The following is a 22,226-nucleotide window of genomic DNA, read 5'->3' as shown; positions in this document are numbered from 1 at the left end:
TTGCTTATATCACCTCTTGAATATAGGTCATCGTATTTTACAGCTTTCTTGTGCCCAACATGCATCTCATCTTTGCTCTTTGGATAAAAGACAGCTTTTGTTTTCTCAAAGGTTGTACTGTTTCAAGATTTGTGATCAGTCAATATCATTGAAAGAACAGTTGTGTTAAGAATTTTTATGTAGGGTATAATAGATGGGGTCTGACTCCAAGTCTGCTTAGCTATGGCAGAGAAAAGATATTTAGCAAGGATACTGCAACACTTAACTTGATTAGACTCAACCTCACTCCTGACCCCTCCATTTGGAAGTACAACTGGTCGGCATCGGGGGAGAGGGATAGTGACTTACTGTGGTCTCCTACAACGATGGCCCTAACTTCAGATAGGTGGACCTTTTATGCCCTTTGGCTAGGAAGCCTTGTGAATATGGCCAAAGTCTACCTGGAAATTGTGGCTAGGATTGAGCAACTTGAACCTTTGCACCCTTGACCAGTTGTCTTTCAGGAAAAAAAGCAAAAAAACAAAAAAAAACCTAGCTTACCCATGTGTCTGAGAGAGGGACAATCCTAGTCCTATCCCAGAGGGGAACATCTTGTGATCTTTACAAGTGTTGCTCTTTCCCAAATGCCGTACAGGCCAGTGTATACTGACTTGAGATTTGTCAAATTGAAGGTATTGAAATTCCCTTCTAGTCCTCAGTCTATGGGTTTTTTGATTCTGTGAACTCTAAGATTCTCTGATTTTGTGACATCCCTCATGACAGTAAATATTACTTTGGTGAACATGTACATTTGACCCTCTTGACATAAAAAACAATCACAGGGTCTACAGTGGCAAAGCACATTGGAGCTGTTAGTTAATTTAGTTTGTAGATGCAAGGCATCCCACTAAACTTCAGTGAATACTAACCAGTTTATGGCATCTATATAGCTAATGTGCTTTAATGTGGAAACTGGCTCTGAAGAGACAACAGGCTAAGGCCAAATTTAATGTAAACCTTAGCTTTTTTGTTACTTGCTAACCTTGCATTTCCTGTTGCAAGAATATCCTTGGGGTGGGGGAAGGGTGCCCAGAGCCAAGAAAGCAAGGCGGGGGAGAGGCAGGGACTATCCTGAGTTCTCCCAGAAATCTCTCCAAACACCTTAAAATAATGTCCTAAAACTAATTCTGGAGGGGCAGAACCCACAAAGGGACAGGGTGAAATAATTTTCCTGCCAAAGACAACTTAGAAGATCTGCAGGAAAGGTCTATATCACCGACATGAGAATGGAGCTCAGGCCAGCACAGGTCCTGCCAGCAGCACAGACCCAGGAGAGCAGGTCTTGGGAGCCACTGAATCAGCAGCAGCAGCAGTGACTGCTTCTAGAGATCTCAGCCCACAGATGGTAAGGGGATAGGAACAACTGGTCAGAAGGAGATTACAGGAATCTCTTTGCTGGCACTGGGGGCAAGACTCTGTTGCAATGGCCATATTCAGATCTGGGTTGCAGTCCTAGGTGGTAGTCCCAGAGTGAGGAGCAGTAACTCACCAGAACTTGCAACCATAAGGGAGGTGGAACCTTGGTCACGTATTCAGGGTGGAAAAGAGTGCTTGTGGTAGCTCATAGATGAGAGCACTGGCCAGAAGAGTAGTAAACACAACTCTCTTTACGTAACACCACCTTGAAAGAACTGAAAACTTACAGAAGTATCTGAAAATAGCCACAGTAAAGCCTGAAGCTTGGGACAGGAGTTTGGGATGAAAGCACCCTGGAAGCAGAGCTCCACTTTAGCAAAGAGTTAAAAGTAAAAATTTTTTAAAAGGCTGAAAAAATTCTGAAAAAAATAACAGGGAAAAAATTCTGACTATAGAAATTTACTGTGTTGACAAGATCAAAACGCACCCAGAAGAAGACAACAGAGTCAAAACTCCTACACTCAAAGCCTGCCAGAAAAATATGAATTGGTCTCAGGCCATGGAAGAGCTCAAAAAGGATTTTAAAAATCAAGTAAGAGAAGTAGAGGAAAATTTGGGAAGAGGAATGAAAGTGATGCAAGAAAATCGTGAAAAACAAGTCAACAGCTTGGTAAAGGAAACAAAAAAATGCTGAAGAGAATAACACCTTAAAAAACAGATTAGGCTAAATAGTAAAAGAGATACAAAAAGCCAATGAGGAGAAGAATGCCTTGAAAAGCAGAAATGGCCAAATGGAAAAGCAGGTACAAAAAGCCCACTGAAGAAAATAATTCCTGAAAAATTAGAATTGAGGAAGTGGAAGCTAATGACTTTATGAAACATCAAGAAACAATAAAACAAAGCCAAAAGAATGAAGAAATTGAAGAACATGTGAAATATCTTATTGGAAAAAGAACTGACCTTGAAAATAGATCCAGGAAATTAATTTAAGAATTATTGGACTTCCTCAAAGCCATGATAAAAAAAGAGCCTAGACATCATCTTTTCAAGAAATTATTAAGGTTTGAAGTCTCTAGAACTGAAACGTGTCCCAATAAACATTAGTAGAAACTTGAAGGATTTAAAGCATACATTTGTATCATGTTAACCTGACCTGGATCAGATCACTTTTATTGAGAAACAATTAATAGCTCTCTTACCTACAAGTTAGATGCATATTCCATATTCCAAGAAACCAGAAGTGAAGTTTAAGAAGTTAGAAAACCTATGAAAGAATTTCTCTGTTAGCACAAAGAAGTATCCTAGGAATGATTCATAAACAATGAAACCTGCCAGATGGAACTTATCAAGAAAGTTACATTGCTTCCAGTCCATAAAATGAAACAATGCTGCTGATCCAAGGATCATCTCAGAGTCAATGACTTTTGGTTGTAGATTATAATCATGGCTTCACTTTGTTTTATTTAGAAAACTATGCCCCAATGAACTTCACATAAATTCTGGCTTCCTCTTATGTGTTTTACTATGTGCCCTGGTCACAGACTCAGAATTCAGGAGCAACCCTGTCTGTAGCCAGATACAGAAGAGAAGATCTGGTCTTCTTTTCTCCTACAGTAAGATATTATTTTCTCTCTCCTCCCTTCCAGCTCCTTCCTTAGAAGCTGACCTCTGAGCATCTATATATAAATAGTTTAAATCTTGTTTTTAATGTTGCTAGTCTATTGCTGATAATATTCTTGAATTTTAACAATAAAATATCCACTTATTAAATAAAAACTATGATCACAATATAGGCATGAGTTCTTACTGGAGAAGAACCTTTAAGACTCCATTTTGCTCTGTGACTTCAAAATAGCTTTTTTAATCAGCACGGCAAAAATCTTGGTTATTTATTTATTTTTAACCTTTAAATCAACTAATTGTAATGATATGATCTATTTTAGAAAATTGTTTGCTGTGTCCTGCTCATTTTTAATCAAGGATGCCCTTAAGGATCACTCTCATAAAGATTTTATAAGTAAGCATACATAGTTATTAATGTCCTATTGATCACCTTTTTTGGTATTAATATTGTCTTATGATTTTTCCCCACTTTTTTGGGCTTCTTCCTCTCCCTGAAATATCATATAAAATGATCCCCAAATGCTATCAGTGATTTCATGGTTGTCATCTCCAGCATGGATTTTCTCAGTGTGTACTTCTTCTAGTCCACTGGCTCTTCACACCTTCATATTCTAATTTCTCATGTGTGACTAAGGTTTTAGAGCACATGATGGATGCCCTTATGTTTGACAGCTAGGACTGATACGATGATTAAAAATCAGAGTCCTTGATATTTGGTGGAATTTACTTGTAAATCCATCTGGTCCTGGGGACTTTTTCTTAGAGAACTAATCTATGGCTTGTTCAGTTTCTTTTTCTAAATAGGATTATTCAAGTATTCTATTTCCTTTTTTGTTAATCTGGACAATTTATATCTTTATAAATATTTATTAATTTCATTTAGATTGTCAGGTTTATTGACATATAATTGGACAAAAATAGGTCCTTATGATTGCTTTAATTTCACCTTCATTGGTGGTCCATTCCTCCTTCTAATTTTTGATATTGGTAATTTGATTTTCCTCTTTATTTTTTTTAATTAAATTAACCAATTGTTTATCTATTTTGTGGTTTTTTCATAAAATCAGCTCGTCATTTGATTAGTACAGTGGATTTTTTTTTAACTTTCAGTTTTATTAGTCTCTCCTTTGAGTTTCAGGATCACTATTTTGATGTTCAAGATTTCTGATTTGCTATTTTTCTAGTTTATTTAGTTGCATGTCCAATTCACAGATCTACTCTCTCTTTTTTATTGATGTAAGCATTTAGTGATGTATTTCCCTTAAGTACTATTTTGTCTGCATTCCATAAAGTTTGATGTGTTCTCACTGTTGTCTTTATCTTTAATAAAATTATTGTTTTATGATTTGTTTGACCCATTCATTCTTTCAAATTAGATTAATTTAGTCTGTAATTACTTTCTAATCTATGCTTCCGAGATCCTTTGAATGTAATTTTTATAGCATTATTGTCCTAAAAAGGTTTATTTAATATTTCTTCTTTTCTGTTTGTGAGATTATTATGCCTTACTACATGGTTAATTTTTGTGATGATGCCATGTACAACTGAGAAAAAGGTATAATCTTTTCTTTTCCATTCAGTTTTCTCCAGAAGTCCGTTATATCTAACTTTTCTAAAATTCTACTCATCTCCTTAACTTCTTTCTTATTCATTTTATGGTGTTATATATATATATATATGTATATATATCTATTTCTGAGAGGTTGAGCTCCCCTACCAGTATATTCTGACTGTTTCCTCCTGTAACTCATTTAACTTTTCCTTTAAAAATTTGTGTACTATGTCATTTGGTACATATATGTTTAGTATTGTTATTACTTCATTGTCTTTTAGCAAAATGTAGTTTCCTTGATTATCTCTTTTAATTAAGTCTATTTTTGCTTTTTCTTTGTGTGAGATCATGATGGCTACCCTCTGCCTTCAGCTGAAGGATAATAGATTCTGCTTCAGTCCCCTATTTTAACTCTTTATGTGTCTTTCTGTTTTAAGTTTGTTTCTTGTAAATAATGTGTTGTGGGACTCTGCTTTCTAATTCATTCTGCTATCTGCTTCCATTTTATGGGTTGTGTTTGTATTTCTTACATTGTATTTCCCTCCATCTTATTTTCTTCTATTGTCTGTCTGTCTGTCTGTCTGTCTCTCTTACCCTTTTCCTCTGCAGAATTCTACTTTGCTTCTGACCAGTGACTCCTTTAATCCTTCTTCCTTCTTGTCACCTTCTCTACTTCTCTTGACCCTTTTTCCTCCCATTTCCCTGTTGGGTAAGGTAGATTGCCATACCTAACTCTGTGTATTGTGTGTACATGTGTGCATTGTTTGCTCTTAGAACCAATTTAGATGAGAATGAAGTTCAAGCATTGCTTGTCTCTTCTTCCCTTCCACTTCTCTCCTCCACTGTAAATCTTTTCCTTGGGCACCTCTTTCATGTGAGATAATTTCCCCCATTCTTCCTCTTCTTTTCCCAGTGCATCCCTTTCTCACTCTTTGATTCTTCTTTTGAAATAATCCCAACATGATGGACTCAAACCTCTGCCATCTGTCCATGACTCTAGAAATGCCTTAATAATGTTAAAGTTCTTAGAAGTAACCTAAATCATTTTCCCATATAAGAATGTAAACAGTTTAACCTTATTAAGTCCATTATAATTTCTCTATCATGTTTACCTTTATATGCTTCTTTTGTGTTTTGTGTTTGAATATAAAATTTTATATTGAGCTCTGGTCTTTTCATTGGAAATGCTTGAAAGTCTCTATTTCATTAAGTATCCATTTTTCCCCTGAAGGATTATACTCATTTTTTCTGGGTAGGTTATTCTTGTTGGCACTAGGCAGCTAGGTGGCACACTGCATAGAGTGCCAGGCATGAAGACCCGACTTCAAATCTGGCCTCAGACACTGTGTGACCCAGGGAAAGTCATTTAAACATGTTTGCCTCAGTTTTCTCATCTGTAAAATGAGCTGGAGATGGAAATGGCAAGCCATTCCAGTATCTCTGCCAACAAAATTCCAAAAAGGTATCATAAAGAGTTGGACAAGACTGAAAAATGACTAAACAAAACAAAATCTTGTTAAGTGTTACTGGTGGCTCTGCTGTATTTGAATTATTTCTTTCTGTCTGCTTGTAGTACTTTCTTGTTGACCTGGGAGTTTTAGGTTTTGGCTACGATATTCCTAGGAATATCATATCATATCATGTTGGGATCTTTTTCAGGAAGCGATTGGTGTGTTCTTTCAGTTTCTATTTTTCCCTCTAGTTCTGGTATTTTGGAACAGTTTTTTTCTTTATAATTCCTTGCAATATGATGTCCAGGGTCTTTTTTTTTTTTTCTGATATTGGCTTTCAGGTAGTCCAGTCCATCTTAAATTATCTTTCCTCAGTCCATTTTCTAGGTTGGTTGTTTTACCAGTGAGATATTTCACTTTTCCTTCTATTTTTTTCATTCTTTGACATTTCTTTATTGTTTCTTGATGTCTAATAGAATCATTAGCTTCCACTTGACAGATTATAATTTTTAAGTAATTATTTTTTGCCCAGATCTCACAACTATGAGTATTTGAGGCAGGATTTTGAATTGTCATAAAGGAGATGGCACACATGATAATTTTATCTATCATAACTGCTTCTTGCCCACACATCTTTCATTCACTTTCTCCTATGTTAAAGTGCCACATCTTGGGTTTCTACTTCTGCAATTAATAATAATCAAAAGCTCTTTATCAAATTTGGTTTTTGTTAGCTTGTGGTTGATGCAGTTGATAGCTTGCTTTCACCAGGGCGTTTGTGGAAATTGCTTTATTTTACCACATGCCAAGGCTCAAGAAAGCTCAAGGGATTGCTTACGGAAGCACTGTGGTTAATTCTTGTTCCAATAAAATATACATAGAGCACAGAATTAAGGAAGTGTTTAACTGAATATGATACAATAAAGTGGTTTGTATTCTGTGTATGGTTCGTACAGATCATATATCCAGGGCCTAAATTTCGGCTTCATTCTGATATCACTAGTCTTTCCTTCACTTCCTACTTGTCTTGCTTACATGAGGATGGACCAACGTCTTCTTTTCTTTGGGGAAACCATTCCCAAGGCTTCCCCCCTGCCCCATATTGTATTGTAGAAACATTCAATAATTTCAAATTCTTATAATTCACCTGTATGTTGTGATCACATAGTTTATATCTCTGTAAACAAATTTCTAATGAAACTTTGTGTAGACTTCTTGGCATCTCTCATGATCCCTTGCATCATCATCATTCATGTATTTATCTCATCCCCTCCCCCCCCAAAAGACTATAAACTTGAGATTACAGTATTTCATTCAATTAAAACATATTAATTTAACAGTACTAGACACTATGCTAAACTTTAGGGATACCAAGAAAGGAAAAACAAACAGCCTTTTCCCTAAAGGAACTCACATTCTAATGTAAATAATTAAGTATGTACAAAATACTGAGTATATGAGAGGTAAATTCTGGGAGAAGGGTATTGGCATATGAGGTGATGAGGAAGGACATGCAGAAAGTGAGGTTTCAGCTGAGTCTTGAAGGAAGCTAGGGAAAGAAGAAATGGAGGTTTGAGGAGAGAACATTCCTGGCATGGGGGAAGTGAATTCAAAGACAGAGAAATAAGAGATGGAGCATCTTATACTTAGAACAGCAAGTAGGCTAATTATACTGGATAAAGTAGGGATGGTAAGTGTAAGAAGACTAGAAAGATACGAAGGGGCCAGATTATGAAAAATATAAATACCAAATGGAAGATTTTATATTTGATCCAGAAATACAGGTTGCTGCTGAAGTTTGAGAAGGAGAGAAAGGGCACCGTGGGCAGAAGTACACTTTAAGTGCAGTGAATAGAGCATTGGCCCTGAAGTCAGGAGGACCTGAGTTCAAATCCGGCCTCAGACACATAATACTTACTAGCTGTGTGACTCTAGACAAGTCACTTAACCGCAGTTGCCTCACAAAACAAAACAAAATAACAGTACACTTTAGAAAATCATCTTGGTAGCTGTGAATGGAGAATGAATTGGAGGGGGGAGATTTGAGGCAGCTAAAACAAATTGAAAACATGAAAATTGCAAGGCTATTTGGCTGGAAAGATAATAGTGTATCATTAGCATCTCACACAAGGCCTTGCTTAAATCCGAGTCACTTAACAAAAGATGAATAAAGGAATCAAGTTCAATTGTATAGGTTTTTTTGGAAATAATGACCTTTGGTAGTGAGTTTTTCAAACTGGTAAAAATTTGCCTTACATGTGTGGCTGGGAAACATTTTATGCTTTACAAAGCACTTTCTTCACAATCCTGAGAGATAAGTGGCACAAATATTTTTATCCCCATTTTACAGATGAAGAAACTGAGACTTAGAAATATAAAGTGACCTACCCAAGCTGACACAGCTAGTAAGCACTTGAGCCAGAAATCTAACCCAGGTATCCTGACTTATGATCTAGTGTTCTTTTCACTGTGCCATACTATTGAAATAAATATGTCCACAAGCCAGCAAGTAAAAGAAAAAGTATTATATCTTTCTAGCATCTTCAACAGCTGACTTCCTCAACCATGGAATTATCATATATTTGTATCATCTTAAGTCAGACAAAGAGTTTTGAAAAGGCAGAATGACATAGTGTTTAGAGAGCTTCTCATGCAGACAAGAATACCTGAGTTCATATACTTTGGCTGGCATATACTGAATATGTGAGCCTGAGTAAGCCATTTAACCTCACAATGCCTCAGGCACTCTGAGATTTATCCACTGCAGAGAAGTGCCAGTCTGCTTTGGAAGAGGGAATTTTCTGATCAGGAGTTCCCTATCCCAGGGAAACCGCAGGTCCAGTAATAAAAGAGCAGGGTTTATTGAGCTTAATTCCTCAAGTGGACTCTAGACAAATGTGTAATGATGTGAATTTTGACTATGGATGATTCTACTGTGGGAAAGTAGCCAGTTGATCAGATTTGAATTTGCTTATGTCTTCTTCAACATTTCCATTGGTATTGGACAAGATTTAAATCTAAAAATTGAATGGAATCACATACCAAGATGACCAGATGAGACATGGTAGACTCACTCATGCTTCTCTTTTGTGGTTCCTTCCTCCGAGGTAGGGAGAACAATCCCATCTCATGAAAGAACATGAAGATGTTCAGGAACAAATGACCTTGCGCTACGAGGAACGAATCACAGAGCTGCACAGCATCATTGCTGAGCTAAATAAGAAGATTGACCGCCTGCAAGGAACAACAATCAGGTAAAGAATTCCAGATTCCAGCATTCTCAGTAAAATATAGGTTGTGTGATTATACAGATATAAATAGAGCTCCTTCTTGTGGGAGTCCTGCATGACTATTCACTATTTTCTTTTATCATCCTTATTTTGTCTGTGTTTCACACAAATGTTATGTTCCCCTCTCAGAGTTTAAACAGGCTCGTGTGTATTGTAGCTGGGCATCTTTATGTTATAATCTTTTAATTGTAGAGATGTAAGGAGCTGGCCTCAGGAAGACAAGTTCAAGTCCTACCCCTGACACATGCTTGCTGTTTGACTCTCATTAAGTCACTTGACATCTCTCAATGCTCTAACTGATAGAAAGACTTAATTTCTATAATGCTTTGAATTTGAAGGAATATTAAAATATCTAATTTACTTTTATTTATGTTATCTAAACATGGAAACCAAGATATGAATAATATGAGAATCCCTTTGCTCTATTATTTTTGTTCTAAGAAAAAATGAAAAAAATTAAGGCACATAGGCTAGTGGGCAACTATTTTCTTGGAATTGCTGTGGCTCAGAGATTGTTCTCCCATTCTAAACACTCATGGGCTCAACCATAATATGATGTTCTTCCCAGACTTTAAAGTATTGTTTCATCCCAAAATACTTGAAAAAATATCCCGTTGACTTTTTATGATTCTAGACATTCATATCAGTTGATATGAGGCAGACATGACATTGAAGATACAGGACCATAGTATGGCCTTGGATAATACTCAAACAGAAACCATGCCTATTATTGTGATTTTTAAATGCTAGATTTATGTTACATTACAGAGTTTAGGGAAGAATTTTCCAACCCTGGTATTCCTGGCCTTTTCCCAATCAGGGAGCGTGCATTTTGTTAAGTTCTTACTGTGTGCCAGGTCCTGTGCTAAGGCCTGGAGATAAAAAGGAAGAAAGAAGAGTCCTTCAGGAGCTCATGTTCTGATGAAGGATACAACATATATATAAATAAATCCATGCAAAATAAATACAGAATAGAGGAAAGGCAACTTTAGAGGGCAAGCTTCTAGCAACTGGGGCAGGAGGGAGAACATTCCAGGTGTGAGGGACAGCCAGTGCAGAGAGAAGGGATACTTCTGTATACTGTGTATGCAATAGCAAGTGTGCCAGCATGGCTAGTCTGCAAAGTAGGTGAAGGGGGGAGTCCAGAAGCTGGAAAAAGAATGGAACCAAGTTGGGAAAAGCTTTAAACCCAAATGGAAGAGTTTATATTGGAACCTAGAAGTAACAGGGAATTACTGGAGTTTGCTGAATATGGGGACAGAACTATGCTTTACAGAACTGATTAAATCATTTATCCTCTCTGGACTTTAGTTTCCTCCTCTGTACCATAGTCCCTTCCAGCTCTAAATCTTATAATCTTGTAAAATTGTGAAAGGTTCTGGTTCTGGTAGATCTGTAGCAGAATTAAAATAAGTTCTCTTTTTTAAAAAAAAGTTTATTTAGAATAAAGAAAATCCATATGGAAATCACCTTTCTTAATATGGAACAGATTAAAGTAGGTTCAAGAAATATTTTTATGAGTCTGTGAACAATATGATGGTTTAAATTAGTTTGTTAAACTGAATTTCATTGAATTAAATTGGTAAGGGGAAAACAGGAACCTCTATGTAGCATTACATTCAACCCAACTTAACAGTTTGTTTGCAAAACATTGTGCCCATTGTTAAGAAAATTTAAGAGATAAGACATTGTCCCAGCTTTCTTGAAGCTTAAAGTCCAATAACTGAGTTTTATAGGATGCTCTGAGGTTTTTGTTGTTGTTTTGAGTCCTTTCAGTTGCATTCCATTCTCCGTGACACCATTTGGGATTTTCTCTGCAAAGATACTGGAATGGTTTGCCATCTCCTTCTCCAGCTCCTTTTACAGATAAAGAACTGAGACAAAGTTAAGTGACTTGCCCAGGGTCACAAAGCTAGTAAATGTCTGAGACCAGATTTGAATTCAGGTCCTCCTGACTCCAGGGCCGGTGCTTGCTGTATCCACTATGTCACCTACTTGCTCCGCTCTGAGGTTTACAAATCATTTTCTAAAAGACAAACCTATAGTTAGTGCTAATGTCCCATTTGTAAATTATTTAAGCTGTGTTACACTCTTCTCCAAACCATCCTTTGGAGCCCTAATCGGAGATTGATCTCTGGCCCAGATATTCATATTCTGTGTACTATGACATACCTATATGCAATTAATTACACTTTGATTATTGTGGTCCATAAAGATTAGTTGATTCACATGATGGGGTTGTTTTAGTTTATTTTGGGAAGAAAAAGAGAGCATCTTTTGCCAGAACGTTGCCCACTCACATGTGGTACTTGATATAGCTGAATGCCCTCATCATGATCCCAGATATTCATTCCCAATTATCTATCTCTTTGAATGATGTTATTTACAACAGTCATCTTAGAAGTCAACCACTTTATCCATGTAAAAGAAAGAAATGAAGAAATATGTCTTCAACTAACTCTGGAATTTGGTTTTGAAGAATTCTGTCAAAGCAGATTTAACAGGAGATCAACCTTCTTCCTCAAGAAGACTCACTTGTTTAAAAAAAAATCACTTGTTGCATTGAAGTGTGCTTTTAGCAAAACAACTTTCAGAATATGGGAAAAGACAATAAAAATCCTTATTCCTCAGCTGCCTTAGAGCTGGGGGAGAAAAAGATAACTTATTTTTGATCAGTTTAATTCTTAGTATCACAAGAACTGCTCTCTCAGAGTATAACTAGTGTTTCAGAGCAATATGGTAAAGGGGAAAACTCAGTGTTTTGGGATTTGAAGGATTTATGTTTGAGTCCCACCTTTGTTACTATGGGTATGACCTAGGACAAGTCACATCACTTCTGTGGTCCTCATTTTCCTCTAATGTAAAGCGAGGAGTTTGGACAAGAGGAGCTAACATTAATGTTCTTTCTTTCTTTCTCCAAATCCTGTTTTATCCAACTTGGAGCTTCTGAGCCAGGGCTGACTCAATTTAGTCTGGTGAGACTCTATATAAGAAAAGGAGTTTACTTAACAATAGCCTGCATATGATTTAGGAAGGAAACAGAATTGTCCATAATAAATTTTTAAAAATAAAACCAAAAAAAGGTCTGCTTTTGACCAAAAATCTCTAGAAGCAGTTGTCAACTTCTTTTTGTCCAGAGATATCTATTGTTGGCCACCTAATGATTAACCTATTTATGCAGTATTGACCTATACTTATGTCCCATAATTCATACCTTTCTAGTTCATGTTGTTTGGGTTTAAGTGTTATGAATAATTCAGACGGATTTAATTTTGCATTATTTGTACATGTGTTCAGTGGTTATAAGTGTTCTTCCTGAATCATCAGTTTAGTACTGATACTGTAGTTATCAGTGCCCTTAGTTACTCATACAGTCAGTGTGTGTATACATGTGTGTGTATACGTGTGTGTGTGTGTGTGTGTGTGTGTGACAGAGAGAGAGAGAGAGAGAGAGAGAGAGAGAGAGAGAGAGAGAGAGAGAGAGAGAGAGAGATTTTAGAGAGGAAACATTAACAAGCTTAAAGGTTTTCCTCCTTATTAGTGAATACAAGTAAAAATTGATATCCCATTTAATAAATCTTGGAGTTAAATGTTTTCACACTATTTCCTTTTCTCTACCATCTCCCTTTCTTTTCTAGAACTCTTGTGGGACTCTTAGTGGAGTATTTCTTGGAATTACTTCTCCATATAAATCCTGCAGCACCTAGTTGAGTTTGAAATGTGAAGTTTGACTTTCCGTTGGTTCTATCAGCTCCTTAGCTCCTTAGCAAATTACTCTCTTTCTAGGAGAAAAGTCCTGTTAGCAGGAAATGTTGGGAAACTGCTCTATATGCCATGTACCTGCTCTCATATTCTATGCTTTTATGTGCTAGGGGGCTCATATACAGCCTTTTCCCCCACTTGAATTGAAATAATTCAGTGGCTATAACTTTAGGCTCCAAAGGGAAAAGCATTTCCAACTCAATAACTTATACTCCATTTTAGTCCATAAGTGAATATATAGGCCATTATTGTGTGTTTGTAGGCATAGCAACAGTCCTTGTTCCACCACCTAAGTCACCACCTAATATGGGCATTTATTTGTTAGAAAAGCAATACTTCCTTATTTGTGTGACTGCTTGGGAAAGAGGTCATCGCCATATGTGTCTCTTTGGCATCATTTTGCCTTGCCCCTTAGACTTCCTCCAGTGACTTTCTCCTAGTCATTCTATTGTGGGTTATTTTACTGACTCTTCCTTTTGTTTAGGGAAGAAGATGAGTATTCAGAGTTTCGATCAGAGCTCAGTCAAAGTCAACAAGAAGTCAATGAGGATTCTCGAAGCTTGGATCAAGACCAGACATCTGTCTCCATCCCTGAGAATCAATCCACCATGGTCACCGCTGACATGGGTGAGCAAAAGAGCACTGGATTTGGAGTCGAGTACCTGAGTTTAAATTCTGCCTCTGTCACAGTGTGTGTGACTTTGGGCAAATCAGTTAACTTCTGGGCCTAAATAACCTCAGATAGGGGGCAGCTAGGTAGCACAGTGACCCTGGAGTCAGGAGGACCTGAGTTCAAATGTGGCCTCAGACACTTACCAGCTGTGTGACCCTGGGCAGGTCGCTTACCCTAATTGCCTTAAAAAAAAAAGTGACTTCAGATGCCAAGTGAGGGCATTAACCTAAATGATCTCCAAGGTCTCTTCTACTCCAAAATCAATAAACTTATAATGCTTACCAATATTACAAGACTAGAGCTCTGGTCTTTATAGGTGCAATACATGTTATATATAAGAAATATTGATCTGAGAATTTAAACCAAAAGGGCAAAGAATAAATAGTGTCTTCAGATGAATGAACAGGAGCAGATAAAGCTCCAAATAGATACATGGCCTTCACATAAACGGTTATATCATAAACAGTTCTTTCAGGTTTTGTCCAGTTTAAAGAAAATATAAAGAAGTGTTTATATATCTTTACTCCTTTTGGAGGTGTGAAGAAGTTTCCCAGTCAACTTAATGGAATTATAGGAAGGTTAGCCATTGGCTTGTTAAAGTATTAACCATAGCCTTGGTGGTTTTTAAAAAGCAAGAGCAAGCTCTGAAAAGTCAGTCTTCTCTGGCTGTTGAGAAGAGGTCCATCTGTAGAAGTAGGAAGAATTGGGTTCTTTGCCCTTTTCATTGCACCTTTACCAGGGTACATTAGGAGATGGGAGAATTTCTCTTCCCATCAATTGGAAATGCCATCTTGCAGCTTAGTCATTTACCCAGTAGGAGGTATTGAGCCCAAAAGAGAGCAAGCCCAGAAAGTTCAGTTCTAGAGTTCTGTTGATGTGTGGAAGGGAGCAGGCCCAGGAAACCAAAAAGAGACACTACACCCCAGGAAAGCAGTATGAGGACTTCTATCAGGGTCCTGCAGTGTCAGGTGTGAGTTGCATTGGCGATGTGTGTTCCCTACATGTCTGCAGTCTCTGCTTGTACTCTGCATTTGTGTCCACTCTTCCCAGTGATCCTATGTGAAGTCAAGAAGCTCTACTTGGTTTCCATTCTATGAAACATAACCACTTCCTCTTCCCCTAGCAAGATAAGCTGGTCATCTGAAAGCTTGTAGTTACACCTAATCTTTGATGGTCAACATCTCAACTCCCTCAGTTTTCTCTCTGATTGGAGGACTGGAGGGAAGAGCAATAAATTCCTCCAAAAATCTTTTGTAGAAGGTTCAGAATGTTCCAAGTGACTCTCCATTTTCCATCAACACTTCTACTTGGTTTACACTCCACAGAATATAATGCTCCCAAGCTGAATACTCTTTAATTTTCCTTTCCCATTGTCAGCTTCCTTTGTCTTCTCACGTTAAGTTGTAAGCTCCTTGAGGGCAGGGGCTGTGTTTCTTTTTTTTTTTAACTGTGTCTCCAAAGAGCCTGGTATATAGTGTCTCATCACAATAGTATTCCATCACAGTCATATACCACAACTTGTTCAACCATTCTTCCATTGATTCATGCCCTGCCAAAATTTGTAATTGCCACCACAAAAAAAAGCTGCTATAAATATTTTTGTACGTATAGGTCTTTTTCCTTTTTAGTTGATCTCTTTGGGGTTCAGACCTAAGAGCAGTATTTCTGGGTCAAAGGATATGCACAGTTTTATAGCCATTTGGGTGCAATTACAAATTGCTCTCTAGAATGTTTAGATCAATTCATAGCTCTAACAGCAATACATTAGTGTACTTATTTTTCCACATCCCCTCCAGCGTTTGTCATTTTCCTTGTTGGTCATGTTAGCCAGTCTAGTAAGTGTGAGGTGATACCTCAGAGTTTTTTTAATTTGCATTTCTTTAATTATTAGTGAGTTAAAGCATTTTTTCATATGAATATTGATGGCTTTGATTCCTTCTCCTGAAAACTGTCTATTCATATACTATGACCATTTGTCAGTTGGAAAATGTCACTATTATTCTTATAAATTTGGCTACCTAATATGTTCTACTGATGTACCACTCTATTTTTTAACCTGTACCAGATTGTTTTGATGATTACTACTTTGTAATACAATTTGAGATCTAGTATGGATAGGCCACCTTCCTTCAAATTTTGTTTTCATTGATTCACTAGATATTCTTGTCCTTTTGTGCTTTCAGATGAATTTTGTTATTATTTATTATTTTTCTAGCTCTATAATTTTTTTTCACTTCTTTTACTTCTATACCTAATCTATTCTGTTGATCCATCTCTCTATTTCTTAACCTGTACCAGATTGTTTTGATGATTCTCATTTTGTAGTATACTTTGAAATCTGGTACTGCTAAACTACCTTCACTTTTTTTTTCATTGATTTCTTTGATGTTCTTTACCTTTTATTCTTCCAGATGAAAGTTATTTTTTCTAGCTCTATACAATACTTCTTTGGTAGTTTGCATGGCACTGAGTAAGTATATTAACTTAGGTAGAATTATCATTTTGTGCATATATGTTTGATTATTGATATTACTTCATTGCCTGTCATACCTTTTAGCAAGATATATAATTTCCTTCCTTATCTCTTTTAATGAGATCTATTTTTGCTTTTGCTTTGAGATAGTGATTGCTACCCCTACTTTTTTTCTTACTTCAGCTGAAGCATAATAGATTTTGCTCCAGCCCTTAACCTTAACACTATGTGTGTTTCTGGCTTCAAATGTGTTTCTTATAAACAGTTTATTGTACAATTCTGGTTAATCCACCATGCTGTCCACTTCTGTTTTTATGGGTGAATACATTCACATATATTTCTCTCCATCCTATTTTTCCTTTGTTTATCTTTCTCTCTCTTACCTTTCACCCTGGCCCTCCTCACAAGTGTTTTACTTCTGACCATCACCACTTCCAATACTTCCTTTCTGTCATTCCCTCCACCTTCTCTTATTCCTGTCCCTTTTTTCCTTTCCCGTAGGGTAAGATAGATTTCTATGTCCAACTGACTGTGTGTGTGTCATTCCCTGTCTGAGCCAGTTCTGATGAGAGTAAGGTTCAAGTGTTACTTACCACTCCCCCCTTCCAGTTTTCCACTCCACTGTCATAGTTTTTTTGTATTCTTATGTGAGATAATTTACCCCATTCTCTCTCCCCCTTCCCTTTTCTCTGGGAAGACCAGGGTAATATTTTTTCTCATCCTTAATTTTGGGGTTTTTTTTGGATATTATTCCATCATAATCAGCTCTCACTCATGCCCTCTATGTATACCGTTCTAATTGCCCCAATATTGATAAAGTTCTTAAGCGTTACAAATATCATCTTACCATGTCAGAATGTAAGCAGTTTAACCTTATTGAATCTCTTATGCTTTCTCTTTCTTGTTTCTCTCTTTTTGTGAGGCAATTGGGGTTAAGTGGCTTGCCCAGGGTAACACAGCTAGTAAATGTCAAATTACTGGCCTGAAACCAGATTTGAACGCATCTCCTCCTGATTCCAGGGCTGGTGCTCTATCTAGAGCGCCACCTAGCTGCCCCTGTTTCTCATCGTTTAATGTTTCTCTTGAGTCCTTTATTAGAAAATCATTTTTGTTTTTGATTTAGCTCTGGTCTTTTAATTATGAAGGTATGTAATTTTCTCATTGAAAACAAACAAGCAAACAACTGACCTGGAAAATTGATCCCGGAAAGATAAGAATTGCTGGACTGCCTGAAAGCCGTGATCAAAAACATCATTACAACATTGCTGTTACCATGCACAATGATCTCCCATTTCTTCTCACTTTACTTTGCACTAGTTCATGTAGGTCTTGCCATGATTTTCTGAAACCACCCTCCTCATTACTTCTTGTAGCACAATAGTACGCCATTACAATAATGAGGCACAATTTGTTCAGCTGTTCCTTAATTGGTGGGCATCCCCTTGATTCCCAATTCTTTGCCACAACAAAAAGAGCTGCTTTAAATATTTTTATACAGACCTAGTAGTCGTATTGCTGGGTCAAAGGGCACGCAGAGGTTATATTACTTTGGACATTGTTCCAGATTATTCACCAGAATGGCTGGACCAAATGATTACTCCACCAGCAGTTCATTATTGTACCTATTTTTCCCTTTTCCCCTTCAGCATTTGTCATTTATGCAAGTGCCAGGTAGTACCTTTCAGTTTAGATTTCTCTAATGAATGGTGACTTGTAACATTTTTATATGACTACAAATAGCCTTGTTTTCTTCTTCTGAACACTGCCTGTTTATATCCTTCGACCATTTATCAATTGGGAAATAGCTTCTTTTTTAGAAATTTGATTCATTTTTATATTCCATTTACATTTGAGAAATAAGGCCTTTATCAGAGAAACCTACTGTAAAATTTTTTGATATTATTTCATTGTCTATGGTACCTTTTAGCAAAATATATTTTTCTTGATTACCTCTTTTAATTAGGTTTAGTTTTGCTTTTGCTTTGTCTGAGATCATGATTGTTACCCCTGCCTTTTTTTTTACTTCAGCTGATGCATATTAGATTCTGTTCTAGTCCTTTGTTTCAACTCTGTGTGTGTGTGTGTGTGTGTGTGTGTGTGTGTGTGTTTCAAGTGTGTCTCTTGTAAACATATTGTTAGATTCTGGTTTGTAATCCATTCTGCTATCTACTTCTCCTTTATGGGTGAGCTCATCACACTCACATTCACAGTTATGATTTCTCTCTTTTTATCCTGTCCCTCCTCAAAAGTCTATTTTGCTTCTGACCGCAGCCTTTCTTAATTTGCCCTCCCCTTTAGAATCTCTTCCCTTTCTCTTATAACTTTCATTTCCTTTTTCCTTATTGGGTAAGTTACATTTCTATATATATCTGAATGTGTGTACCTATTCTCTCCTAGAACCAATTCTGATGAGAACATTGCTTGCCACCCCTTCCCTATTTTCTCTTCCATTGTAAAAACTCTTCCTTGCATGCCTCTTTTATGTGAGAAAAATTTTCCCCTTCTGCCTCTCCCTTTTGCTTTTCTAACATTTAATATTTGTTTTCTTTTGGTACTATTCTGTCTTTAAATGGTGAAACTGAAAAGTCAGCTTCGCACTCTGTCTTTTGTGGCCTGAAAATCCTGAACTAGGATTCAGAGACTGTGATTGTCTCTGGTGCTGAGAGAGGCATTTAGTAGAGCAATTGTATTACCACAGATATACTATTTGTAGGCAAATTAGGTTTTGCAAACATCCATAACCAAACATATTATTTGATGTGCCATAATAACATAACTTTGCACAGAAGATAGGGCTTTGATGTGCCTGCTTTATAGTAGACTATTGCAGTGAAAAATAATTAATAATAAGCATTTACAAAATGCTTAGCACAGTTCCTGGCACATGATAGGTATTCAACTTTTATTGATTGATTGAGTAATCCTCACAGTAACCCTGGGAGGTAGGTGCTATTAATCTTCAGGATTGTTTTTCTAACTTTGTTAAATAGAGTAGCAAACACTAGTCATTAATATCTTATTTTTAAAAAAAAAGCTTTGGAATTTTGTAAATCTAGTGGATAGTTTTGACTAGTACTTTTTAGATCTTGGGTGGTTTTTCTTATTTTTCAGGATTTTGTGGCTCTCGAAATACTATATTCTCAGGATAGAAGCTAAGCACATATAGTACCTTTGTTTTTTGTGTGATTTTTTTTTTAACAAAACATGACCTTGGTGTATGAAAATTTTGGAGCACAGCCAAGAAATAATGTGTGGATAAAACTTGGTTCTTTGCGTATTTGTAAGTAGTAAATATGTTCAATGTTGAAGTCAAATATTTTCTTGCTTCTAATGATAGATTAATCTTAACCATTTCAGCAGTCAGCAGATATTTTTTAAAAACCCTGGCACTCAAAAAAGTTATCCTACAGTTCTCAGGCTGCATAAACTTGTGTAAATAAGCTTGTTTCTCAAAAACATTTTGGCCTTTAATACAGTTTTTTTTCCCCTTGCAAAGTGGGTAGCAAGTGTTTTCAAGCTAAACTGAATGTCTTCTAGTTTCTTTCCTTCCCCATCCCAGAGAGCTATCCCACATAAGAAATAGTATTTTTAAAGAAAGAAAAAGAAGAAAGAAAATCAGCAAAACCAGTTCATTGAAAAAATCCGGCACACCCATGGACCTACCCCTCTGCAAAGGAGTGGGTAGGAGTGTGTTATTTCTCTTCTTTGGAACCATGGGTTTTTGTTTTGGTAATTTTATAACATTCATTGTTATTGCTTTTAGATTGTTCCTTCTATCTACATTGTTGTAGCCATAGTGTTTTGTTGTTTTCTTGGCCTTTGCTTACTTTACTCTGCATCAGTTAATATAAGTTTTTCCATGCTTTTCTAGTCATTATAGTCATCATTACTTATAGAACAGTAATATTCCATTATATTTCTGTACCACAAAAAATGCTGCTTATATTTTGATGTATGTATAATATTGTCATTTCTTCTTATCAATGACCTTCTTTTAAACAATCAAAATTATCTGCTTTACCATTTGCAGTTATGTCTATCTCTTGTTTGGTTACAAATACATCTACTTATAGCTGTTAAAGATATATGATCTGTTTTTCTTCTAATTTTTTAATAGCAAGAGGTCACCTATCCACTTTGAATTTTTTGTCAAATATGGCTTAAGATGCTGGTCTTAGCCCAATTTTTATCAGAATGCTTTCCGGCTTTGCCAGTAGTTATTTTGTTTTTAATATCAGATAGGGAATTCTTTCCTAAGTAAATTACATTTTCTGGTTTATCAAACATTAGTTCCCATCATTCTTTGTTCTCTTATTTAGTCTGTTCCGTCAGTCTAATTCTCTGTTTTTAACCAATGTTAAATATTTTTTCATTTCTTCCTTTTTCCTTAGTGTGTTCTGTCTCTCTCTCTCTCTCTCTGTATGTATGTATGTGTGTGTGTGTGTGTATATATATACATGTGGATATATGTATGTATACATACATACATATATATGTGTATATGTATGTGTGTATACATACATATATATATGACAGTGGTTTTATTTTTCTTTGTTCAGTTGGGAGGAGGATTGGAGGGGAGAGAAGAGCAAGGGACAAGGGAAGGGAAGGGATGATGCTAGGAAGGAAGGAAGGAATCACTAAAGATTTTTAAACGAAGAGACAAGAACAAAAGAAAGACCAAAAAGCATCACAGATCAGCAGGACAGCTTTGAAAGTTATATGTTGAATGCATTATATACTTAAGAAAAGCAAGTTGTAATATGAGATTCATATTTTCATATGCCATGTTTTCTTTTTTATATATGTGAAAAGATTATTTTATTTGATGATTTAATTCAGAATTTTAAAAAATTAAAATAAGTTTAAAATGAATATATACCATAGATCTAATACAAAGTATTCTATTTAAGTGACTACAGGTCTGAATTATATGAGGGACACATTATACACACACATGTTACAATAGCAATGCATTTCTCTATAAAACAAGCAACTAACGAATTAAAGGGAAAATATTATCAGTGGCATACAGTATAACAGAATATGCAAAACATCAAAATTGTGTATATAACAGGAAAATTATACATAGACTAATGTAACTACAGTACACTCACAGAACTAAAGCGAAAGCAAAGAGACACAAGAAAATTATAAAAGAAGAACATACTTAATGCATTAAGCAATCAATGTGTGGTAAGGGGCAGGCCTTACTCAGACTGGTACCCTTCTTGTTTAGTTTCAGTGTTGGAATAAAATGAAACTCCAGTAGGTCATTCATCACTTAACAAGAGATTTACTTAGCCGTAGTATAGAAAGGATAATTAACTAAGATCAGCACTTAGTTTAGATAAACTTGCCCCCCACCCGCACCCCCACCCCCACCCTCTCACATATATGGAAACACATCTGGTCAGCAAAGGAGGGTGTGGTGACTCACTTGGTCTTGGGACATTGTCCAGGTCTGAAGGTCTCTGACTTCAAATTGATTGTAATACCCTTAACTAAGGAGAAAGCCAAGTCAATCTGGCCAGAAGCTACCAGGAAGCTGGATGAAAGGAGGCAAGGAGAGCCTTAGCTTCCTAGACCAAACAGACTCCAAGGACAGCTTTTGTTACTCTTTAGGGAAAAATTAGCCTGATCTGTAGGGGCTGTGGGTGGGAGTAATGAAGAGACCTTGGTAGATAATTATTTGCAACACAACATGCCATCAGTGAAGCCATTTAAATTACATGCATTATGTGAGTAAACATTAGCATTATCATCTGACTACATTTCTAACTACTTTGCCATTTTCACTGGGGAAAACAAGTCTGGTCACTGTTTTACTCGTCCTAGTTCTCCTAGGATATGCTGACTTATCTGCCACATACCTGTCCTGGCCAATGTGATTGGCTAATCATAATCCTCATTAGATTTATAATCCTGCATTCCTAAGCCTTTGGAGTCTCATAAAGCACTCTAGTCCCTAATAGAGGTCATGGGATTTTAGAGTTGGAAGAAACCT

General features: G+C 36.4%; 1 protein-coding gene across 1 annotated transcript in view; it reads left to right on the top strand.

The window, feature by feature from the left end:
* MCC (MCC regulator of Wnt signaling pathway) overlaps nt 1–22,226 on the top strand; it is a 113,841-nt gene that overhangs the window by 3,602 nt on the left and 88,013 nt on the right. The window contains exons 3-4 of the mRNA XM_020980072.1: nt 9,133–9,275; nt 13,558–13,700. Coding sequence (XP_020835731.1) covers nt 9,133–9,275; nt 13,558–13,700 — 286 coding nt within the window. The remainder of the gene's footprint in view (nt 1–9,132; nt 9,276–13,557; nt 13,701–22,226) is intronic.

Source organism: Phascolarctos cinereus, unplaced genomic scaffold, assembly GCF_003287225.1.
Source record: "Phascolarctos cinereus isolate Bilbo 61053 unplaced genomic scaffold, phaCin_HiC Scaffold_4;HRSCAF=312, whole genome shotgun sequence".
Taxonomy (NCBI): Eukaryota; Metazoa; Chordata; class Mammalia; order Diprotodontia; family Phascolarctidae; genus Phascolarctos; species Phascolarctos cinereus.
This window is presented reverse-complemented; position numbering and strand designations above follow the sequence as displayed.